General features: G+C 40.5%; 1 protein-coding gene across 1 annotated transcript in view; it reads right to left on the bottom strand.

Annotated features, from left to right (window-relative positions):
* HS6ST3 (heparan sulfate 6-O-sulfotransferase 3) overlaps window positions 1-21381 on the bottom strand; it is a 303125-nt gene extending 281744 nt beyond the window's left edge. The window contains exons 1-2 of the mRNA XM_030477927.1: window positions 21016-21381; window positions 20625-20982 (exon numbers count right to left, since the gene is read on the bottom strand). Coding sequence (XP_030333787.1) covers window positions 20625-20982; window positions 21016-21196 — 539 coding nt within the window. The 5' untranslated portion in view covers window positions 21197-21381. The remainder of the gene's footprint in view (window positions 1-20624; window positions 20983-21015) is intronic.
* Between the last annotated feature and the right edge of the window lie 419 nt (window positions 21382-21800).

Below are 21800 nucleotides of genomic sequence, written 5' to 3' on the forward strand. Positions count from 1 at the left end.
AGCCTGGGCTGCATAAAAAGAAACATTGCCAGCAGGTCAAGGGAGGTGACTCTCCTCCTCTGCCCTGCTCTCGTGAGACCCCACCTGAAATACTGTGTGCAGTTCTGGGATCTCCATTCTCTAGCACAAGACATGGATCTATTAGAGCTTGTCCAGAAGAGGGTCATGAAAATGGTCAGAAGGCTGGAACACCTCTCCTATGAAGAAAGACAGAGAGTTGGGGTTGTTCAGCCTGGAGAGGAAAAGGCTCAGGGGAGACCTAGCCCCCTCAGAAGGGGGCTCATAAGAAATATGGAGAGAGGCTTTTTACCAGTTATAGTGACACTGCAGGGACAGAACAAGGGGTAATGGTTTTAAACTAAAAGAGTGTGGATTTAAACTGGATATGAAAAAATGAGGGTGGTGAGACATCCAAAGGTGTCACAGGGGAACAGGCTGCCCAGAGAAGTTGTGGATGCCCCATCCCTGGAAGTGTTCAAGGCCAGGTTGGACAGGGCTTGGAGCAACCTGATGTAACAAAAGATGTCCCTGCCCGTGGCAGGGGAGTTGGACTATATGATCTTTGCAGGTCCAAGGCAAACCATTCCCAAGATTCTGTGATCCTATATTCTTATGCAGTCTAGATCATCCCTTGACCTTAAAAGGGTGTTGAATATTTTTTGTGAGGTACTCAAATATTACAGCAATAAGCACCACAGAAAAGTCCACACAGAAATTAACAGCCTACAGCAAACAAAGCCTGAGGCTTACACTGAACAACCAGGCTAAGATAAAATATTGACCAGTGTCTTAGGAAGTGAATATCATCTGTTCTCTTCACTGAATGAGGCAGGACTGTGGGGAGAAAGAAATGCACAAGTGATTATGCAACTGGGGGTTGTATCACGCTGCCCATGCACAAGGGGAAAAAGGGGCAAATTAAAAACACACCCAACCAGCTTAATTATGGGATTTATTAAGTGTTTGATGTCAATTTAATATAGTCTTTGCTTATAATTAGCACTGCTGCTTTTCTACCATCAAAATATTTTAACAATTTAGGAACTTCTTTAATCACCTCGTATCATTCATTGTATTACTATTCAAGCAGGTGGGAGACATCAAAATACAAAACATTGTATCATTCCACTCTATTTTTATCAACATTTTATTCTTCAGTTTTCAATATCCTCAGATGCAACCTATAAAAAAAAAAGCATTTTATTAGAGTTCTTGTTTGAATGCATTAGACTCCAAGTAATTTATATGTGCAAACATTCACACTACCATAATGATCAAGCATTAAAGGAAAACAGCCATTTTGCCTGAGGTACATTTATATACTTACAGATGTGTACAAAACTAAACTAAATGTGCCTGAGTTTCTCCACAGAGACAGATGCAGCCTCCGCTGTTAAGACACTGTAAACAGAAAAATGGATTTCAAAATGTCGTAATGCTCAGTATTGTCTCTTAGGCAGTTTCTTTCCTTCCGGCCATATTTCAACTTGTCCAAAATATATAAAAGATATTTCAATTATTAACATTAAAAAAAGAAAATCAAATTAGCTATAGAGTCTACGAAAGACATGGTATTCTGAATTCTGTTCTCAGGTGTTTTATTTTTCTGCCCGTAGTTACATCACAATAGCATTTTGGATGTGTAGTGTGACCTTGAAATCATGAGACATCAACAATATACACCTTATAGAAATAAAGATTAATACAGTCCTAAAAAAAAAAAAAAAAAAAAAAAAATCTATGAAGGCAAACTTTTGGGGACGGAATAGAAGTACAATTATTTCTTTACCTGCATATATACTACTGTAATATTTAAGACTACTACAAAGTGGACTTGGACTGTGTGGTAACTGGGCATGTAAAGTCACTTTTACTCAATCCAGCGATCCCTAGAAGACATTTGGGGCCCAATAAGATTCAGTAGTTTAAATGCAATCAGTTCTATTTCAGGCACCCTGAGGTAACCCCCTCCACCACCTCTGCCCCAGGCTCCTGGTTTTGTTTTCAAATAGTGCAGGGTCTCCTGCATCTCAATCTCATCTATCAGCCAGCTGCAATGCCTAGTGTACCCTAACAAAACTAGAACCATCAGCTATTGGCCTATCTTAAAGACACTTAAAAAGCCTCTCAACAACATTTATATAATGCATTCCTGCCTTCAGCTCTGAAAATTAAGCCCCTGTTTGAAGTTAGGTACCCACAATTGCTGGTCACTTAGAGAAAAATGTTACTTAAAAAAAGTTAATAATTCCAGTCTTATCCTCACCTACTCTTCAAGCTATTACATGTTTGGTTTAGGTTTTATACAGCAAAGTTTCCTTCCTTGCTTGGTGCATCTATCATTTAGTTTCTTCTCTTATTAAGTGACTGACTCTGTTTTCCCCTGGAATATATTCTGCTGCCCTCTCTCAATCCCTTAACTGCCTTTACACTTATAAAAAGTTACGCATAACAGACCATCAAGTACACCAATCACAAGTACACCAGATTAATTCCACATAAAAACAAAATACATTTAACGCCTTTTAAGTCTACAAATCCAAAGCATAATTGCCACTTACAGTCATCGAAGCACATGTACATTATAAAGCTGGCTTCCTTAGGAATGCCAAACAAGGATAAACAAGTAATTAAAAACCAAAGGGCTGAACATTTCGGGAACCGTGCAAATCAGTACTGATTTTAAGGGCCATACCTATTGACTCTCACTTTCAATCTTGAACAAAATCATCTTCCTGACCTCTGTGCAAACCTGAAGATGTCTTCCCATCTCTGGAAATATTTGTACTGAAAATTATTAGCTCTTGAAACTGTAATGCTATTCTTTGTGGTCAAAAGAGTAGATTACCGTAAACATTAGTTCCCTCTGCATTAAAAACTGTTCATTGTTTTGCTTTTTATAATCTCTGAAATTACAGAAAAGCTGTCATTAGCTTGTGTCTCAACACTGATTTATTTCCTGCTCTATTCCATAAATACTATGCAGCTAACTGATAGCTAACTTATAAAATAGATCAAACCACATCATCTACAATTTTCTCTAACAAGAAAATAATTACTGCTATTGTAAATCAACTAGACCTTTGAGTAGTAGCTTGCAAACCTTCCTCTGAAAAACCAGTGATTCACTTTCAAAAATTCTTGTAAAAGGATAAAAGATTTTATGTGGACTTGCAGCTATGTCATTCTAGAAGAACACTTTTCCATATTTTAAAAATGTCACATTTAAATAAAATTTAAAAAGAAAAAAAAAAAATAAAACCTGGAATACTATACTACATACTGAAAGAAACAAGCTGAAATTTGTAGCACTCGAACTGACTACCATTATGCTTACTTTCCAAAGCAAGAAAAAGAAGGGCGAAGCTCCGTGCCTGTTCACCTCATTTGTCACTTATGGAAACTTCCCTACTAGACAGAGGACAGTAGGTCTTGGTGCCATTAGGACTATATTAAAAACGTTTATTGTGGGTAGATTTTGAAGTATTCATTGCAGATTTGGAAAAATTCCAGTAGATTTTAAATAAATGCTGTTGAGACTCTAGGTCCCTTATATTCTTACAACACACACACACCCCCCCTTATTCAAAGATTATCCTGCTGCTAGTATCAACTACAAGTCAGTGAAGTCTGAGCCACCACCCATTTCACTGAAGTGCTGGCAGCAGGTCAGTACTGCCAGTTGCTGCCTAGAACCTTGCCAAAACAGTTAGCTTAAAACACAGATTTGTGTAAATCTGTAATTTCAACACCCCTCAGAAATATCAAAATAGCTGATCAAAAAAGAGCAGGTTTAAAGAAGCTGCTTTTCAGTCACTTTGGGCGTTCTGCCGCAGTTGCACTGCTGCCATGAGGCAGCATGAGAGTTATAGGAGAGCTATTTCACTACATATGCAACAAGTGTCAATTGATTTAACTTTTCACAACTAGCAATAAACAGTGTTCTTTCCTTTCTGAAAGTCACAAAGTTGGAGTCTGTTAATGAGATTTAACTGAATGATTCCAAATCCTTCCCAGATGTGCAAAGCAAGTAACCATGCTGAGATAGTTATGGTAAAATACCTTGGGAATTGGCAGTCATCCTTCCACCATGATGATGGCTAGGTGTGTATTCCTCAAAACTGAACATCAAGTAAGCTAAAGCAAGACTAACCTGTGAGAGTATAATCATTCTCAAGTTTCAACAAAATGAATTCTCAAGTCCCACAATAAAGCGTGTATGCAATTTTTGTATAAGTAGAGTATGATGTAATTAAATTTTCACCCACTAAAATTATCAATTCCTCAAGAAATCTGGGAAAAGAGAAATTGCTGTGGTCAGTGGAAGCACTAGACATTCATACCATCGACTGTAGGTACAAAGTTTGCTTTCGCTAGCATCAAATAAAAAGGGTTTATAGTGTCATTACACCATGATTGCTATTTACATCCAAAATGATCATTAATGATGGCAGTACATATGGAGAAAAGGAAATAAAGCAAGGGATTTCAAACCTAAGATCCTAGGAAACATGAAGAAGCCTTTCACTGTCCCTGTAGCCCTGGAGCCGCTGCTCCACCTGCCCCTCCTTGGCTGTTCACCCTGTGGGTGATTCAGCTTGAGAGACACACAGCACCATACAATCCTAAGAATCGCTGTTCTTAGCATTGTTCTTAGCACTCCCTTTTTTACACTGTCAGTAGCCAGTCACCTTTACATGAGAAAACAATAATCTATTCCTATTTTAACAGGGCTGATATCAGTCTCAACCTGCTTTCACCAGAAAAAAATTGAATGAGACATCATTAGCTTACGTTTTCTTACTATACACTTCCAAAACACTAAGCCTTTTTTTTTTTTGGTAAAAAGTTCTTCTTCATAATACACTTCTTACCTCTTCTCTCCAAATACATACACCTAGATATCAGAACATAAAAGGTGCAGAGGAATATGAGCTGTCATAATCTAAAGAAAACCTAACTGCTTTGATCAAAGTTACAAAGAAAAAATGGGACACTTAGTGGCTGTAAAAAACACGTGAAGCCACTGTGGGAATACTGAGAGTAAACAAACACTATTTTGCTGTGTGTAACCAGTATTAATGGTTGGGAACAAGCATCTGAGGGCAAGCATAAAAGAGAACAGGAGAGTGGTAAACCCACATTTAACATTATGCTAAGAAGATATGAACTCATACTCATGCTTTACAGAATTTGGTATCTTCACTGCTTCATAAGGTTACATTTCACATAAAACTCCTGCAATTTGCCAAATGTCATGTGACCAAGAAAGACTAACACAGCAGTTAGTGGAGAAGAAAGAAGACTAGGGAAGAAAGGAGACTTCTTCCCTAAACGCTGAGCACTCTTAGCCATTAAAAATACAGAAAAGCATCACACAAGTGACAGAGAGGGACAGATGGCAAGTAGGGAAGCTACGGGGCAGCTAAGACTGACAGTGTTCTTGACAGCTTCAGAAAGAACCACAACCAAGCCTCAAAAGGTGATTGAACATGGAGATTTTCTTAGGAATCTGAGGAAAAATCTCAAGATGGAAAAATACAGACTGCTCAAGCTGAGCAACCTCTGGGAGAGAGACAGGGTTTGAAAGAAGGACTAAGGAAAAGCCAACATACTTGAATGACAAGTGAAGCAAGCAGTAATTTGTTTTTCAGCCTTATAACTAACTCTTTCTCACCCTGAAGCTGTTCTGGTTTTACCCTGGTCAGATTTGTTGTGTTCTAATCAAGTCTTCAGTTTCAGGGGTTAAAAAGTTTTTCGCATGCTCAATATAAAAACAGAGATGGGGATGCACAGAAGAAGTAATTCCACCTAAATCTGCTGTCTGATTCATGGTCCTAAGAGATTGCACTGCATTTCTGAGCAGGAAATAAGAAAAAAAAAATCAAAGATTTAAAAATACAGTTTCAAGAGCCAGTGCAGTTTATCTTAAAAGTGCCAAATGAAGGTAAAGGATTTCTTTGCTTTATACACATTTAAGAACTCACAGGTAGTATTTCTAAGCATTGCTACCATATGTACTTATGCTAACAGTTCTACCACTGAATAGAAAGCTGTCACAATTTGCAGATTCAGAACTTCAGCTGAATGGGATTTACCATAGCAGATGTATCCAAGCACATCTTTTTATGTGCAAGTACTTTTCATACCCACATCTCATCAAGCCAAAAATGCCTTTTCATTACGAGAAAGATTAAAAGGTGCATATACATGCTGCTCACAGAAATTTCCCATGCAGTTTACTGAATTCCATGATGATTATTTTGATTCATTGGATTTATAATCCATCTACTGCAATGCAAGTGCCTGCATAAGTCTCAGTTTGAGGGCAACTATGGCCAAGAAACTTGAAACTGATGCAGCAAACCAAGTACCTGCAAAGCATCAGTGAATTAGGGCATGCAGAAACTTCTTGTCTCCTTCCCTCAAGAGTTTGCATTTATTTGGAAAAGTTACAAGGATTTCACTGCTATTATTTATAAACTGGTTTTCTAACAATGACTCTCGAAATGAAACTGTCCTAAAAGGACTCTCTTAATGTACGAGTTCTGGATAATCAACTGTTCAAGGATTTGAGTTATTTTTGAAGACAGCAAAAAATACATTCGGATCACCTTGTATAAGTTTTAAAAAGGTGGAAAGACCAACAGGCTTCTACCCTACCTCTGTGTTCTATGCATGGCAGTTCAATTTGGATTGAAATGCCTGTTAAATACACAAAATTGTAACCAGTTTTCAAAACTCCTCTCAAAATCTCCAGCAGTCTCTCTTCCACTTCACTGCCCAGCCACATGTATCCTTCTGCTGCTCCTCCCCAGACAGTTTCAGTTGTGAAAGGCCCCAGTCTCTCAGCAACACCCTCAGCCTTACCCCCATCTGCTCTGATTCCACCACTGCAATCCACTTGTGTTTTCAATGCAGAGCATCTCACGTCCTTTTTCTTTCTCTACCAGTCCTCCCTTGTGCACTCCTAAAACAAGGGTCCGTTAGATATTTCTGATGACCATCTCGCAATTAAATTTGGCACTTTCTTCTACACCTAACCCCTTTCCAGATCAGTTTGAAGAGAGGTCACAGAATCATAGAATGGTTTAGGTTGGAAAGGACCTTAAAGATCATCTAATTCTAACCCCCCTGCCATGGGCAGGGACACCTTCCACTAGACCCGGTTGCTCCAAGCCCCGTCCAACCTGGCCTTGAACGCTGCCAGGGATGGGGCAGCCACAGCTTCTCTGGGCAACCTGTGCCAGGGCCTCACCACCCTCACAGGGAAGAACTTCTTCCTCATGTCTAATCCAAATCTTTGATACATCCTTCATAATGAAAGGCTCCAGATCAGAACTTCTCCAAAGCTCAAGGATAAACACACATGCAAGAGGTAAACCAATAGTTTATTAATAGAGCTTTATTTCCAGTCAGGGGATAAAAAGAGAGATTATCTATTACCCCTACGCATTCTCTAACAGGCTTCTTGTTCCCAATGTTTCAGAAATATTGATTTTATACCTGCTGCAAAGGTTCTGCAAATTGTTCCTCAAACTTCTTCCTTAGCTGTACTGCATTTTTACCTTATCCTGCCAGAATTTATGAACCTTTGTATTTTGCTCTTGCAGACAAAACTTGACCTTTTAAAAGATGGTGAAAACTACTTTGTTTAACTACCTCTCTTGCCCTGCTGTTTGCTATGCCATGCCAGTTTCTTTTCAGTCTTATTATCTTCGATGGGTGTATGCATTTTCTCGCAGACTCCCATGTGGCATCTTCATGTAGTTCCTATGCCACTTGCAAGGATTTTACTTTTATAAATTGCCTTCAATATGCTTTTTTATTTTAAGTAGTTTTCTCTAAAAAACAAAACCCCTAAAGCAGGGATTTTCAGAGGTAGCAGTGTTTGATCCTGTAAGAGATTTAAATACATTTTACAAGACAACTGTTTGACAGTAACACTTTCAACCAGATCCTGCATGCAATGGTCAGAACCAAAGCACATAAACTGCTTTTCCATCTTCAGGCTTGTGGACTAACTGCTTCATGAAATACTTGCTAACTGTATCTAGCAATTTAGTCTCCACATCAATCATTGTGGCAGCCACTGCCAGTGCTATGCAGGTCTAGGCTGACCATACAACTGAGAGGTCAGAAAAGAATGAAAGGGCTCCAAAGAGAAAGAAGGGAAGGAAAACAACCACATAATAAAGTCAGCTTCTGTTCATTTATATACCACATTGCTCACGGGGTTCCAGGTCCTGGAATTAGACATTACATTTATCATTTTTCATGAACTGCTGTCTCTTTTAGTTTCTAGCCCATGATTGCAAAGGGAAAAAAAAAAAAAAAGAATAGAAATAATAGAATCCAGGTACTAGATGGGAATTCAAAATGCAGAAAGTTATCTTTATTAAAGATAACAAGAAAGTATAAGTTAACTGCTTAAAATTAGCTCTCAAAAATTTAAAAGCAATTAAAGTCTGACCACTGAGATTGAACAAGCCACTGCAGAGCCAAAACACCTGCTGAAAATGCACTTGGTAGGGTTATGCACATTCCCATGTTTTGATGCTAACAGATGTTCTACTTGGGTCTCCTTCTTACTGCTCCCATCATGAAAACACTTGTCCCTCTGTGTACCCCAGGGATACCTCCCCACTACTTGTACCTAAATTCTCTTCTTTACTTCATACCTTTCTAGTCCCATCAAACCATCACCTTTTTTCTCTAGGTTACAGCAGCATTAGCAACCTTCCTTCTTCCCCTCTGTGGCAGGGGGACAAAGCCAGGAACACAGGATTTACCTACCTTTCCTTGCCCTGCTGGGAAGGACTCCCCTCCTCCCTGAGCTTGTGGCTCACACTGCAGAGCTGGGTTTCAGTACTGCCGACCGACAGCTGATGGTAATGCATGAGATTTTTTTGCCAACTCTGTCAACACTAACCTTAAATACCCTCTTCTCCAAGAAACTATAAAAGCAAAGACTGGGGCATGTGCTATAGAGACAACTTGCAATTGTTTAATACTTTACCCTGGGAGAAACTGAATACATAATCAAAGGGAAACAATTATAAAACAGCAGCCTAAGGGAGCAGATAGAAACAGGAGCTACACAGAAATGCATCTTTTCTGTCCTGTCTTTTCAGGTGAGGGGAAGAGAACAGTTAGTTTTCCTTACAAGTTTTTGTGTACTACTAGGAACAGAGGGAACAATGAACTAGAGAATTCAGGACAGACTGATGGAGCCAATTCTGTCAGTCCTTGCAAGGCCAAACAGCTAAAAATTCCAAAGCCCCTTAGAACCTCAGCAGGGCAGACAAGCTCAACAGAGCTGAACAATTCAAGCCTGCAGCTTGCCAAACAAGCAGAGCAGAGATGAGCACTACTCCAACCAGCTCGTTCTGTACGCAAAGCAAGCAAGTACCACGCAAAGGCAATGCAAGTCGCACAAGAAAAACATATAAAACAAAGGCAAAAGAGCTGGCAAGATAGGAAGGACAGCAATGTGAGAGAATGGGCAACATCAGGCTGAGAAGAAGGTAAATAAGAAGCATAGGATGTAACCTGGGTAAAAGAAGAAATAAAAAAAAAAAAAAAAAACACCAAACCCCAAACAGAAACCTGAAAACATGATCATGGAAGAGAAACTTTCCTTTTCCATACGTCCTTTTAAAATCTTCTGTTATCTATACATATGGCACAAACTGAAAATCCTTTACTGGTATAGTAATAAATTTTGCTCCTGCAATGATACACAACTTGTAATTTTGTTTAAAACAACAATGCAACTACAGTGACCTTGCTACCAATTCTTTCTAATTCACTTGATTTTTATGTTTTGTTTGGGTTTATTTTTAATATTTTCTTTGGAACTACCTACTACTTTGGACTGAGCTACAAGTAACAGAGCATGAAACAAGAATGATAAACATCCACCATTCCTATTGCTCTCCTCATCAAAGCTCCAGTTCTGTGTGGCCGCGCTTCAGCTTCCCACTCAATCTGCTAGTCAGACGCAGCCCATCAGTTCTGCTATTACTCTATAGCAATGCCCAGCAGCAGTTCAGATGCCTGCCACTGACCTGTATCACAACAGGATTCTTTATCCCATTGTCAGCTATCTGGCAATTTAATCAAAATGAAAAGAGAGATACACTAATACGAAATAATCATCTGCAGAAGTCACAGGCAGCACTACAAAACCCAACATACATTTACATGCTTGTTGATCCACCAGCTTTTGCTAGCAGATGCAGGAGACCTGAGATCAAAAGAGAAAAAGACTTGCTGAAGAGCTGATGTATTACAGAGGACCTGGGCTTTTTACGACAAGCTATTTTCAGTTTATTTTCAGTTCCTTTCATTTAGGTAGCTACATTCTCTACGTGGAGGAAACCATTTCAATGGGCATTTTCAGGTTTTAAAAGCTTGACAAAAAAAGGCACAGCAACTTTAACACAGCTGAGATGAAGTTTGTGACACAAGTCTTTAAGTAGGGACTCTAAACCTTTACTTCACAAAAAAAAATTTAATACATACACACAAACTAATTATTTGAGGTTTTTCCACAGTAGCTTAATAAGTACTCTGTTCATGTGGAAGTATATAGTAAACTCGTATCCAGATTCTTTTTGAATGGAGACAGTGATACATGAGGAAGAAATGAATGCAAGTTGGACAATGAGATATTTCAGCTAGGTGAGAAGAGAAGCTCTTTTCCAATGAGGGTGGTTCATCACTGGAAGAGATTGCTCACAGACATGGTGGCATCTCCATCCTTGGAGTTACTCACAATTTCTGGGCAATGCGCACAGCTACCTGCTCTAGTTTGACTTGTGAGCAGGGGGTTGGGCTAAATTACTGCCACGGGTCCCTTCCTACCGACATGATTTTGCAATAAATCCAGGTGACTAGTAGTAGAGACCAACATAAAATATTTCATAAAGTTACTCTTCTCATCTGAACCTTGTTAAGTCAGCAACAGAAAAGATAAAGCTTTAGCCTGATAGAAGCTTTTCTGGCACGAAAACATAGAAGTTTTTGCAGTTATAGAAGTTATTCATCACTCTCATTTGAAGCTTCTTGGAAAATAATGGTCCTACTCCCACCACTAAATATTAAGGTCTAGTTAAAAGATGAAAATATTACATGACAACTGTGCTACTGGGGATTTATAGTGTAGGAGCTGAAGATGCTTAATTTAACATTTGGGTCTCTTATTACAAAACTTATCTGACTTGAGAAACCTGTGCCAAAAAAAGAAAAGACCTATGTAGGACAGGTTCTCAAACTAGCTTGTACTTGAAGTTTCTCATTATGTCCATGTCTTTCTCTTCCAGCAAGTATAAAAGAACATATGTAGAGCTTTAAAACCTAAACCAAGTTTTATTTGGAAAAACAAACAAAACGAAACAAAAAAACCAAAACAAAACAAAAAAATTGCATACTTTTTGATCCTTCCTTCACCTCTCAAGATGGTACCTTTATTTCTGCTCCCTGCTTTCTTCTGCTGTCTTTCAGGCTTTGCTCTCACTTTGGGCTCACAGCTTATTCCTACGCTGCTTCTCTTCTTTCCCCTCTTCCTCTGAGGAGTTCCTCAAGCAAACACCATCAGTTGCTATTCCACCTACCCCCACATTCTCAGCCACAGCCTGTGTGCAAAGACACACAGGAAATAAAGTAAATAATTGCAAGTAGCTACTTTCAAATGTGAAAATACACAAACACTGAGACACAAAAGTATTTGCTACTTAAAAGCAAGCTCAAAAAAACAATTTAGAAATAGGCTACTTGGGTAAAGGGGGGAAAAAAAATAAAAATCTAAGCTTTTTCCTACATTACCACCTCCAAAATTTCATTTAACATACATTTAAAAGCATAATGTGCCCAAGCCTTACAAATGAAAATTTGTAAGTCAGCAAGCTCTTTCCACTGACATCATCAGACTTTAGAAGACAATTTGAAAACAAAAAAGTGTACTTTGATTTGTGTTTTAAGCAGTATGCCTCCTTCTTTCACTCACCTCACTTTCTAGGTTATTTGTTTGCAGAAAGTGTCTGGTGTCAGAGAGGTCAGCTCCTCTGCACACTCTAAAATCCTGAAGGGGCCATCTTCTTCCAGTACCAAACAGCACCAGGAACCCCGTGGCCAGCCATCTCATCAATTTACTTCACAGAACTGGGAAGCATACTCAAGTCAATTATGAATATCATGGTTTGCCTCAGCAATCCATTATTTTGACTTTGGAAATTGAAGTTGCACCCGGTCATTGCTTTCTCCATCCCAACATTATTCTTCACACAGCATTCAAAGTTTCCCTCTTACTAAGCCAGTATGTTTGGTATCGCTCCCAGTTTGTAGACACGGAGCCACACTTCAACTGCATTAACCATTCACTTTCACAATTGACATATAACTATATTAATGCAACACTTCTAATATATCTGAAACCAACTTTGCATCAAACATTTTCTAGCAGATTACTTTTTGGATTTGGGTTTTCTTTTTTTAAGAAAACAAGATGGTTAGTAGATTAAGTTTAAATCATTCATTAAAGCTAATCCCCCTTCCGCCTTTTTCTAAGATGATTTTAAGCTGTGGGTCAAGCTCCAGATCTCTGTAGAAGTATAAATAAGGCCACCCAATAGCAAGCTTCATAGTAGAACCAAAGTGCTCAGAGCTTGAAGACAAAAGTACCTATCCTTACCAGAACACATTTTATACCTTTTTAGTCAATACATACTGAAATCTCAAGCACTGATTATGTAACAGACCACAAGTACTTCAAGAGTTACTGATTTTGCCACTTTAGAATTTGTTCTGAAAGAAGATCCATGCCATCTTGAACAAAATTACAAAATACTTTGTTGTTAATTTTTCCCCCTAAATTAGTAGTTGATTCAAAGCTGATTCATTTATCATAACAGCAGTCCAAATTAGACCCTTAATTCATACAATCAGCCTCCTACACAATGTTTGGAAATGTTGTTCAGCAATAACAGAACTCTAAGTTACTTTCTAAGGCAACCAGGAATCTGAAGACATCCAACGTAGTTTAACACTGGAAGTTTGGGTTATAAATACTGTCACAGAACAGGCAGCAACTCGAATGCAACAGTAAATCCATTAAAGAATATACGTTCCTCTCCCTTTTAATTGGTCTCATTCCACACAGAGAGCAGTAGTCTTTACATTATTAGCTCAATCATGGCTGCACCAAACTCCAGGAGGAAATGCTTTACCCTTTCTGCCTTAGAAGGCAACACATGAAAATTGCCAGCACACCTGAGGGGAGAAATCATTCAGTTCAACCAGCTTTCTACACTTTCCACTGAGCTTCGTGATCACTGGAGCTGAGCTGGCAAAGATTTTCTTACTCCTCCACAGAGAGTTCCCAAAAAAACAAAAAAAACAAAAACAAAAAAAAAACCAAAAAAAAACCAAAAAAAACCAAAAAAACCAAAAAAAACCAAAAAAACCAAAAAAACCAAAAAAAAAAAAAACAAAAAAAAACAAAAAAAAAAACAAAAACAACCAAAAAAACCAACACAAAAACAAAAAACTAAACAAAACCAAAACAAAAAACAGGGATAAGCTCACAATTTTATGCCTATTTTTGCCACCATCTGGGCCTACACGTTTAATCTTTATTGGTGTAATGGCATTACACAGCAACTTTTCCTACTCAGACAGTAACTTTTCCTATTCCACCTCAAACCGATACATACCCCAAAGCTATGTAAGAATGTAAGTAATATCCTATTTGGGAGGATTGGAAATTACTCTAAATTAGGCAAGTAGTTAAAAGAAATTAAAAAGCATCTTAGTAACCCAGAAGAGTTACAACAGCTGCTGTGCCTATAACACAGCCCTAGGGGCTGCTACTGACACTTCGCTTTCTTTTCTCCCCCAGGGTTCCTCCACATGGCTCCTGAACAAGAAGAGAACAGCTTCTTCATTTTAAAGAAAATCTTATTAGACAGCCTATTTTCCAGAATAAAACACCAGAAGAAGCTGAAAAGCCACCCCTGCATGATACATGAAGCTAGATTAAAAAGAAAGCAGCGAGGTTTGCAAGAAAGAGCAACCAAATTGGGTAAATCACTAAGTTCTCTTACAGACAACTAGAAGAACTGCTGCTCAGGTGATCATTTTCATCAGACGCACCTCCCTGTCTCAAAACTTACTGAGTTTCACAGATACCTGTAAATTACAATGATGGATGAAACGGTCATCAGCACAATCCATTCTCAATTGAATAATGCTGACAACTATTTTATCAGTACCGCCAATTAACAGCGAATGTAAGTTCTAGTCCTTTCTGTAGGCAACCTGCTGAGGTTTGTTGCAGCAGCGTCAGAAGTCTGAAGACAAGACTTAGCTTTGGGTCAGAAGGTTTCCACGGCTCTGATGACTCTGACACTGAAAAGTTCTATCCCTATCAATCGTTTGTCTGTGACTCTGGGCAGGGAAAATCTCACAGAAGACAAGTACGGTGCACAAAGTAGCTGAGGAGAGTTAGTTCGTTAGAGCTAGTTGCTGCCACATGTTCTAAGGCAAGTTATCTTTCATAGCATAGAAGATATTAGCAAACAGCATTACTATCTCAATCAAGCTGAATCAAATCAGTCTAACTTTCTTCTAAAATACAGTAATTGACTTTGAATAGGAACAATAGGAAGGACATGCTTTAAAAAAAAAAATAAAGAAAAAAAAAAGTATGACTTTATACAAAATTTTCAGTTAGTGTCATAAGCCAGAAAAAAAAAAAAAACTGTCTAGGAAACAAAATGATGTGTCAGGGGCAGAACTCCCCGGAAAGCACTTCCAAGAGCTGTATCAAAAAAAAAAAAAAACCCAAAAACATTTATCACAAAAGGATTTAATTCTGTTCAATGTTTGCATCAACAATGTGGGTGCTGAATACAAAACACATTTATTAAATATGCCAATGATGAAAAGCTAGGAAGGACAAAATTAAAATTGAAGACAATTTTACAAATTAAAGAAATGGACAGAAGAGGAATGAAATCCAGTGAGGATGAGCACAAAACTCATACAAAAAGATGATGGAAAATATAAGTAGTAGTCTTTAACAAAATGAAGTGCCTAAATCCCAAGTTGAACAGTCAGTGTTAGGCAACTGCAAAATAGGCAAACATCACTGAAGTGTGGAACCGCAAGTACAGCTTTCAGAATAAGCAAAGTAATCTTTTTTGCTTTGCTTTGCACTACACTTATAAATGAAATACTGTACCTCCACTGAAACGTCATGTTTCAGGAAAACAACTGACAAATCCAAAGAGGAGGAATATGAAGAATGACCTACAATAAATACAGAATGAGCTGGATTTGGTTACTTTTTAAGAAGGAAAGGTTGAAAGAGGGCTTCCTAAGAACCAAAGTACCCAGTACGCTACTGCAAAGAAAAGGGGATCAATTTATTCTCAGTTTCTCAAAAGACAGAAGATTCAATGGGCTTAAAATTGAAATTAGTAAGATTCACACTAAGCACTGGGGGGAGACAACACCACTTTCCAATAGTAAGGACAATGAAACCCTTGAGCAGATTACCAAGGTTTTTTTAAAGCATCCAACACTGGAGACAAGGAAGGAACATGCCCACACCGTCAGTACCATGACCATAGCAAACTGTTTAATACTTCTCGTTCCTTACATTTATATTAAAAAGCCCAAACAAACACACAAAACCCCCAAATCTATAGAACTCGCTGGCTCTAATATTCATTTCAGTAGAGGATACCAAGGTATCCTAGATAAGGTATAGGTATATCTCTAGGAATGGGTAGAGACTTTGCGTGGGGTTTTTTTCAGTTTAAACATTTGTGATTTTTTATTCTCTTCTCCCCCTACCTCCAGCATAGTCTTAATTTTCAATTAACAATCTTCCATGTTTATGATGATCATAGTTACCACGGCTGCAAAAAATGGAGTCCATCTTACCTTCTGTTATTGCTAGAGCTTTAAAAACACTCAATAGTCAAGTAAAGGACTGCATAAGAAGAAAGAAATCCTACTAACAGTTTCTATTCAGCTCCCCCAATTCCATGACTCATGGGTTTACTGCTGATTTATACTTCTATAGAATAACAGTAAGTTAAACAGACATGAGGAAATGGAGAGTATAATGGAAGCAAATTAATGAAAATCAATAGTTTCAAAGACTAAACTGCACTGATAATAAAGCTCATGGGGTTTACAGAATTAGTCTGATTTCACTATTTCAAATAAGAAAATTAGACAACACTTTCAATGCAGTGTTCTCAAGTGTGTAGTTTAAAAGATTACCTTCCTACTTTAATCAAACTTGTAATAAATAATAATGAATAATTATTAATTATATTGCAGGCACACCAGCAAGGGAGAAAGTGTGCCTTGATTAGGACTTCTAAGGTCCCCTTTCAATCCCTCATACATAGAGTAGAGAGGCAAAGCAAGCCCTGTCTCACACAGCAAGTTTTACCTGGTAACCTAACAGATGCAGACAATCAGTTTGCAACATCAGACGTTGAATTCTTCTCATCTAGTTTTAGACATCAAGCCCCCATTAGCCATTCCAATCATCCCTTGCAATCACTGAAAGGAACAACTGCCCCTTCAGAAGACAATTCAGAAGGGTCTTGGACATATCTTAGACCCTCCCAAAGGGCTGCTTGTATTACTCTCTTTCCACTGTCTACAGAGGCAGCCTAATGTCACTCCCTCAGACTTGAAACCAACTCTTACCTGGCATCCCAGGTTAGACACCTAACAATGTTTCTCTTCCCTTTCTTTCCTCAAGCAATGCTGGCTAAGGCTCCACAGTCTCACAGTCTCAGCTTCTTGGCACCTCAGAAGGAAAGCCAAGTTCCAGAGGTGGAGCTAGACACAACCATCATCAACTTCAATGACTTTGAGAGGGCAAAGCAAATACACAAAAGACTGTTCCTTTAAAAAAAGATTCCACCCCAGTCTCAGCTACTTTTTTTTGTAGCAGCCATTTTTGTAAGGCAAAGTAAATAACCCAAGTTGTAGACACAATGCATAGCAGTAACTGCTGTTAAACGTATGGAGGGCTAGGCTAGTGATGCAAGAACTTCCAGGTGAACCTGACTGCATCTTCATGGGAAAAGTCCCACTGCTTGGATAACACTAATTATTTGAAATGTTGAGCTGAAAACTGTGCTAGTAAGAATTTAATTTAAAACTACATCAGCTGCATATCCTTCACCATGTCCTCACTATCCAGACAGGAACTCTTGTAAAAGCGAAAGCCGTGAGTTAGTATGAAAATTAATAGCCTGGCTCTGTAAATACTTAAGCAGGTACTTCAGCAGAACATGTTGCATCCTGAAAATTAAAACATGCAAATGTTTGAAGAAATAAAGTCTAAAGTTGTTGGTTTGGTTGCTGGTTTTGTTTCATTGGGGTTTTTTTAAGCAATGTCATTCAAAGAGATAATTTTGATTCTTACCAAAAAAGGTAGTTCTAAAAATTCACAACAGCATCTAACACATTGACAAACAAATTTTCCTACTGAACTACCTAAGCTGGGACAAGGGCACAGAACACTTTGTGCCATTAACTCAGGCAGAGGTAAAGGTCCAGTGACACCTAAGTTAGAACTGGTGCTTGGGCTTTAAGAAGTTCAAATTGCTGGGGCACAGCAGGAATTTCTCACCTGTGTTCCCTCCTGGGACTCGAGACTTCAAGACATCAACATCAGAAACACAAAAACTGAGATAAAGTCTCTTTAAAACCCTGAGGAGATTTCAGATGTAAACCATCTTTTAACACACTGCCCATGAAAGACAAAGACCCCAGGGTGAGGTGAGGTAAGGTCATGCATCACGCACCTTCTAAGACCCTTTGGACCATCATCCGCTCCCTCCTTTCCCTACCACCAAACCCCTTCCCGCAGAATTCTAGTTTCTTCATGAACTCTTCTAAAGACCTGTATTAAAAGGTAAGACCTAATCTAACTTGTTCATAATAAAATAGCAATGAAAATACTTCTGAGAGCCTGAGTTTAATTTTTACTTACATTACTCTATTACCAGCCGTCTCAGAAGCAAATTTTCTGAATGTGGAGATGTACACTCTAAATCCCTTATTCCCTATACACAGTAAGACAGGCTACATAAATAGAGATCTGAAGAAAACCAAAATACAAAAAAAATCCAAAATACACTTAATAGCATCCTCACTGCATCAAATACATGGCACAAGAGATCAAATACCTTGGAACCAAATTCATAACATGGTCTGTCCTGCTGCCCTCCTAGCCTCAGAGAAAATTCATTGTCAGATATTTAACCAATTTAGCCTAATTTTCTGACTCCGTAGCTGGAAGGTAGAATCATTGAGGCATTAGAATTCCTTGAATAGCTCAAATACATTCAAAAGCTTTAAAGGATGACTTAAAAATAATCAGTATGTTTTATGTTAGACACATATGCCAGTTTCTTGCCTATTTTAGGCATATAGTCTCCTCATTCTCGATTCTCAGTTCAAACATTGAAAAAGGCTTAGATGCATGCCTCTAATAGTACAGTACTCCATCAGAGTAGTTTAGGCTTGATGCCAACTTTACCAGGAGCAAAGATATTCACAGCAGAGACAATCCATACTTCAGGGTTATCTGATTCATTTTACACCTCCTCGAAAAACTTAAGTCAAGCTACATCATTCTAAAGAGAAAACAAAGGGGAAAGTGAGAAGGTGTCTATAACACAAGAAGCAATGGGTAATAAAACGATGCAACAAATAATTATTCATAGCGCTTTCCTCACTTACGTAAAGACCAACCAAGAAGTGCAATGTCACACTAACCGAATCATTCATTAACTGAACAAATGTTTAAGAAAGCACTACCAAGTCGTGATGGTGAAATGTCACTACATGTCTTTCTTCAATCAAAAAAAATTACTAGTTATCCACCAAACAATCACTAGCACCTGCTTTGTAATTCAAGTCAAAGTTTTCAGTTAAGTTCATATAATCATGCTTTTATTTAAGAGTATTGAGGCCACTACTCCATTTTTACTGTCCACTTGTGATCTTTGCAATTCCATTTAACACTCAGTTATTTACTTACTAACATTTTTCATGAGAGAGGAAAAAGGACTTCAGAGGCAGATTATGTATTTTCAGACACTTCCATGAGTATTACTCTTCCTTCTTAGGTCCCTGGTTTACATTACAAGTTTACTGAATATTCCCTAAAGCCGTACAGTTAACACCAAGTGATTTTGTCTTTCAAGACATTCACAGCATCCCTCTTCCATTAGCACACCAATATATTCACTTATCTCTAGCTAAATATTTTACACAAAATTGTGTGAACTACCTTAACAGTATCCTGCAAGCACAGTCCAAGTCCACAACCATCAATGATAAATTTAAATTATACTGACTGGAGTCCTGCCAAATGGGACTAGCTTTGCTATATGAGAAGGCATGGACATCAAAGGTTCACGTCAAACAGCCTTCAAATTGCCACAACAACCAATTTTATCATCTTGATGAACAGGCCCTGTGAACGTGAGTCCTTGTACATCATGGACTGTATGTGCTTTTAAATGACAAAGCACAAAACACAATGTGTGAGTGCGGTCCTACTGAAAATTTAAAGTTTGCTAATTCATGCAATTAAGAACGATAGTAAAATGAAAAAGTGTAAGTTATCGGGAAGCTATAACTAAAAAAAAAATAAAATAAATTTGTTTTTACTAACTATTTTACAGCTGTTGGAAGTTACAGTCATTGCATTGCAAAGGTTTAAGAGAGAATTCGGCTCATAACTTCTCACTACACGCAGTCAAAATCTATCACGCAGATAATGAGAAGATCTAATATTAGCCTGATTTAATAGCACATAAATCAGAACAAAGCCCAAAACTTACTGAATCACCTAGAGCTATCTCGTATCGAGATTATCCATCTGACAACCTTTCCATTTCCACAATTTCCACATTTCCATAAACAAGACTTTGCGAGACACAACAAAAGCACAATACAAGATAAACGCAGAGAGGCAGCATGCACATGACATCCAGAAGTTTTCCGCTGCCGTCAGATCATCAACAGAACATTAACTGTGTCATTTTTTCGCTAGTATTGCGCTCCCTGCTCGGAGCCTGAGCGCACATCGCCTCCTGATTCTCAGGTCTCGCATACAGCGAGCGATCAGTACACAGCGGTAAGCAAGAGAACCAGCCTATCTGCCAACAAGAAACACGGGAAAAGAGAGTTTAAGGGCTTCCGGATACTTCAAACTCCTCTATTACACCACTTAGCAGCCGCAGCCATCCACTAGATTCTGCAGAGGCACTCTCCTTATGCAGAAGAGTGCAGTGACTTGTTAAAAACAAGTTTCCAAACGGCATACAGATGGGAGAAACTTGCATAAGCCCCAGCAGAGTTTCTCCCGCGCTACCCTGCACAAAAGGCAGCTGTATACGCGCTGAGTGGAATCGCCCCAAGTTTGAGGCGAAGCGAGACCATTACAGGCAACAGGGCGGGAAACAGCCCAAACTAGAACCTCCTCTGGGAGACAAGCCTTTTTAACCATCATTTATTTATTCATTTCCACCGACCGCTCCATACGGCCGCCGAGCCCCGCGGCCGGCACTGACCTGAGGGTGCGGTTGCCGGCGCAGCCGCGGCGCTCCATGGCGGCGGGCACGCAGCTGGTGAGCTCGGTCCAGTCGGCGTGCAGCCCGCAGCTCCAGCCCGTGGAGAAGCGGGAGAAGAGCCACGTGTCCTTGTCGCCGCCCGGGCGGTGGCAGGCGCACTTCTTCTGCCCGGCGCGGCAGTAGCAGGGCTGCTCCAGGCGGATGTTGCGCACCAGGTGCCTCCCGAAGGTGGTGCCGCCCGTCTTCTGGATGTGGAGGAAGACGATCACGTCGCGGCCCCGCATGTCGAACCGCACCCGCCGACACAGCTCCCCCCGCGCGAACGGGAACTTGGCCACCAGCCGCGGCAGAGCCGCCGCTGCCTCCGCCGCCTCCTCCTCCTCCGCGGTACCCGCTGCCGCCTCCTCTTCCTCCCGCTCCGCCGGGCCCCCCCCACGGCGGGCGGCGGAGGCCGGCGGGCGGCGGGGGCAGGCGGCGCCGGGGCAAGCGGGCGACACATACTGGTAGACGATGAGCAAGAAGAGCAGCGCCAGCAGCGGCGGCAGCAGCCACCTGTTGAAGCGCTCGTCCATGGCGGTGCGCGGGGGGCAGCGCGGCGCGGGATCAGGCGCTGCCGGGCGCTGACAGGGTGGCCACCCCGCTCGGAGCCCGCAGCCGAGGGTCTCCCGGCTCCCTTCCCGACGGCATGGTCCTGGCAGGCGGCTGCGGCTCCGCTCCCCTCAACGCAGCGCGCCGCGCCGCAGCCTGCCCGAGGCAGCCATCCCGCTCCCCGCGGCTGAGGCGAAGCGAAGGCGCCCGCCGAGCGGGAGCGCCTCGCGCCGAGCCCGGCACGCGCTGCTGGGCGGCAGCAGCGCCACAGAGTCCGCTCCGCCGGCAACTCTCCAGCCCAAACACACCGCTCGGCCCCCGCCCGCCAGCCAATCGCGGCAAAGCCGGCCGCCTGAGCAGCCAATGGCCGGGCCTAGCACGCCGGCTCCACCGCCAATGAGAGCGGCGGCGAGTGAACGGGGGTGGTGGGAGTCGCTCCTCGCTCCCCTCCAGGTATCGGACGAAGAGCGATAGCGCGCGGGTGTCGGGGGGGGGAGGCGGCAGCAGCCAATGAGGCGCCGGGGGCGGAGCGAAAGGCAGCCAATGAGATTATCGAGGGGGCTCCGCCAGGTGAGCGGGGCTTCCGTC

Source organism: Strigops habroptila, chromosome 2 (assembly GCF_004027225.2).
Source record: "Strigops habroptila isolate Jane chromosome 2, bStrHab1.2.pri, whole genome shotgun sequence".
NCBI classification, from domain to species: domain Eukaryota; kingdom Metazoa; phylum Chordata; class Aves; order Psittaciformes; family Psittacidae; genus Strigops; species Strigops habroptila.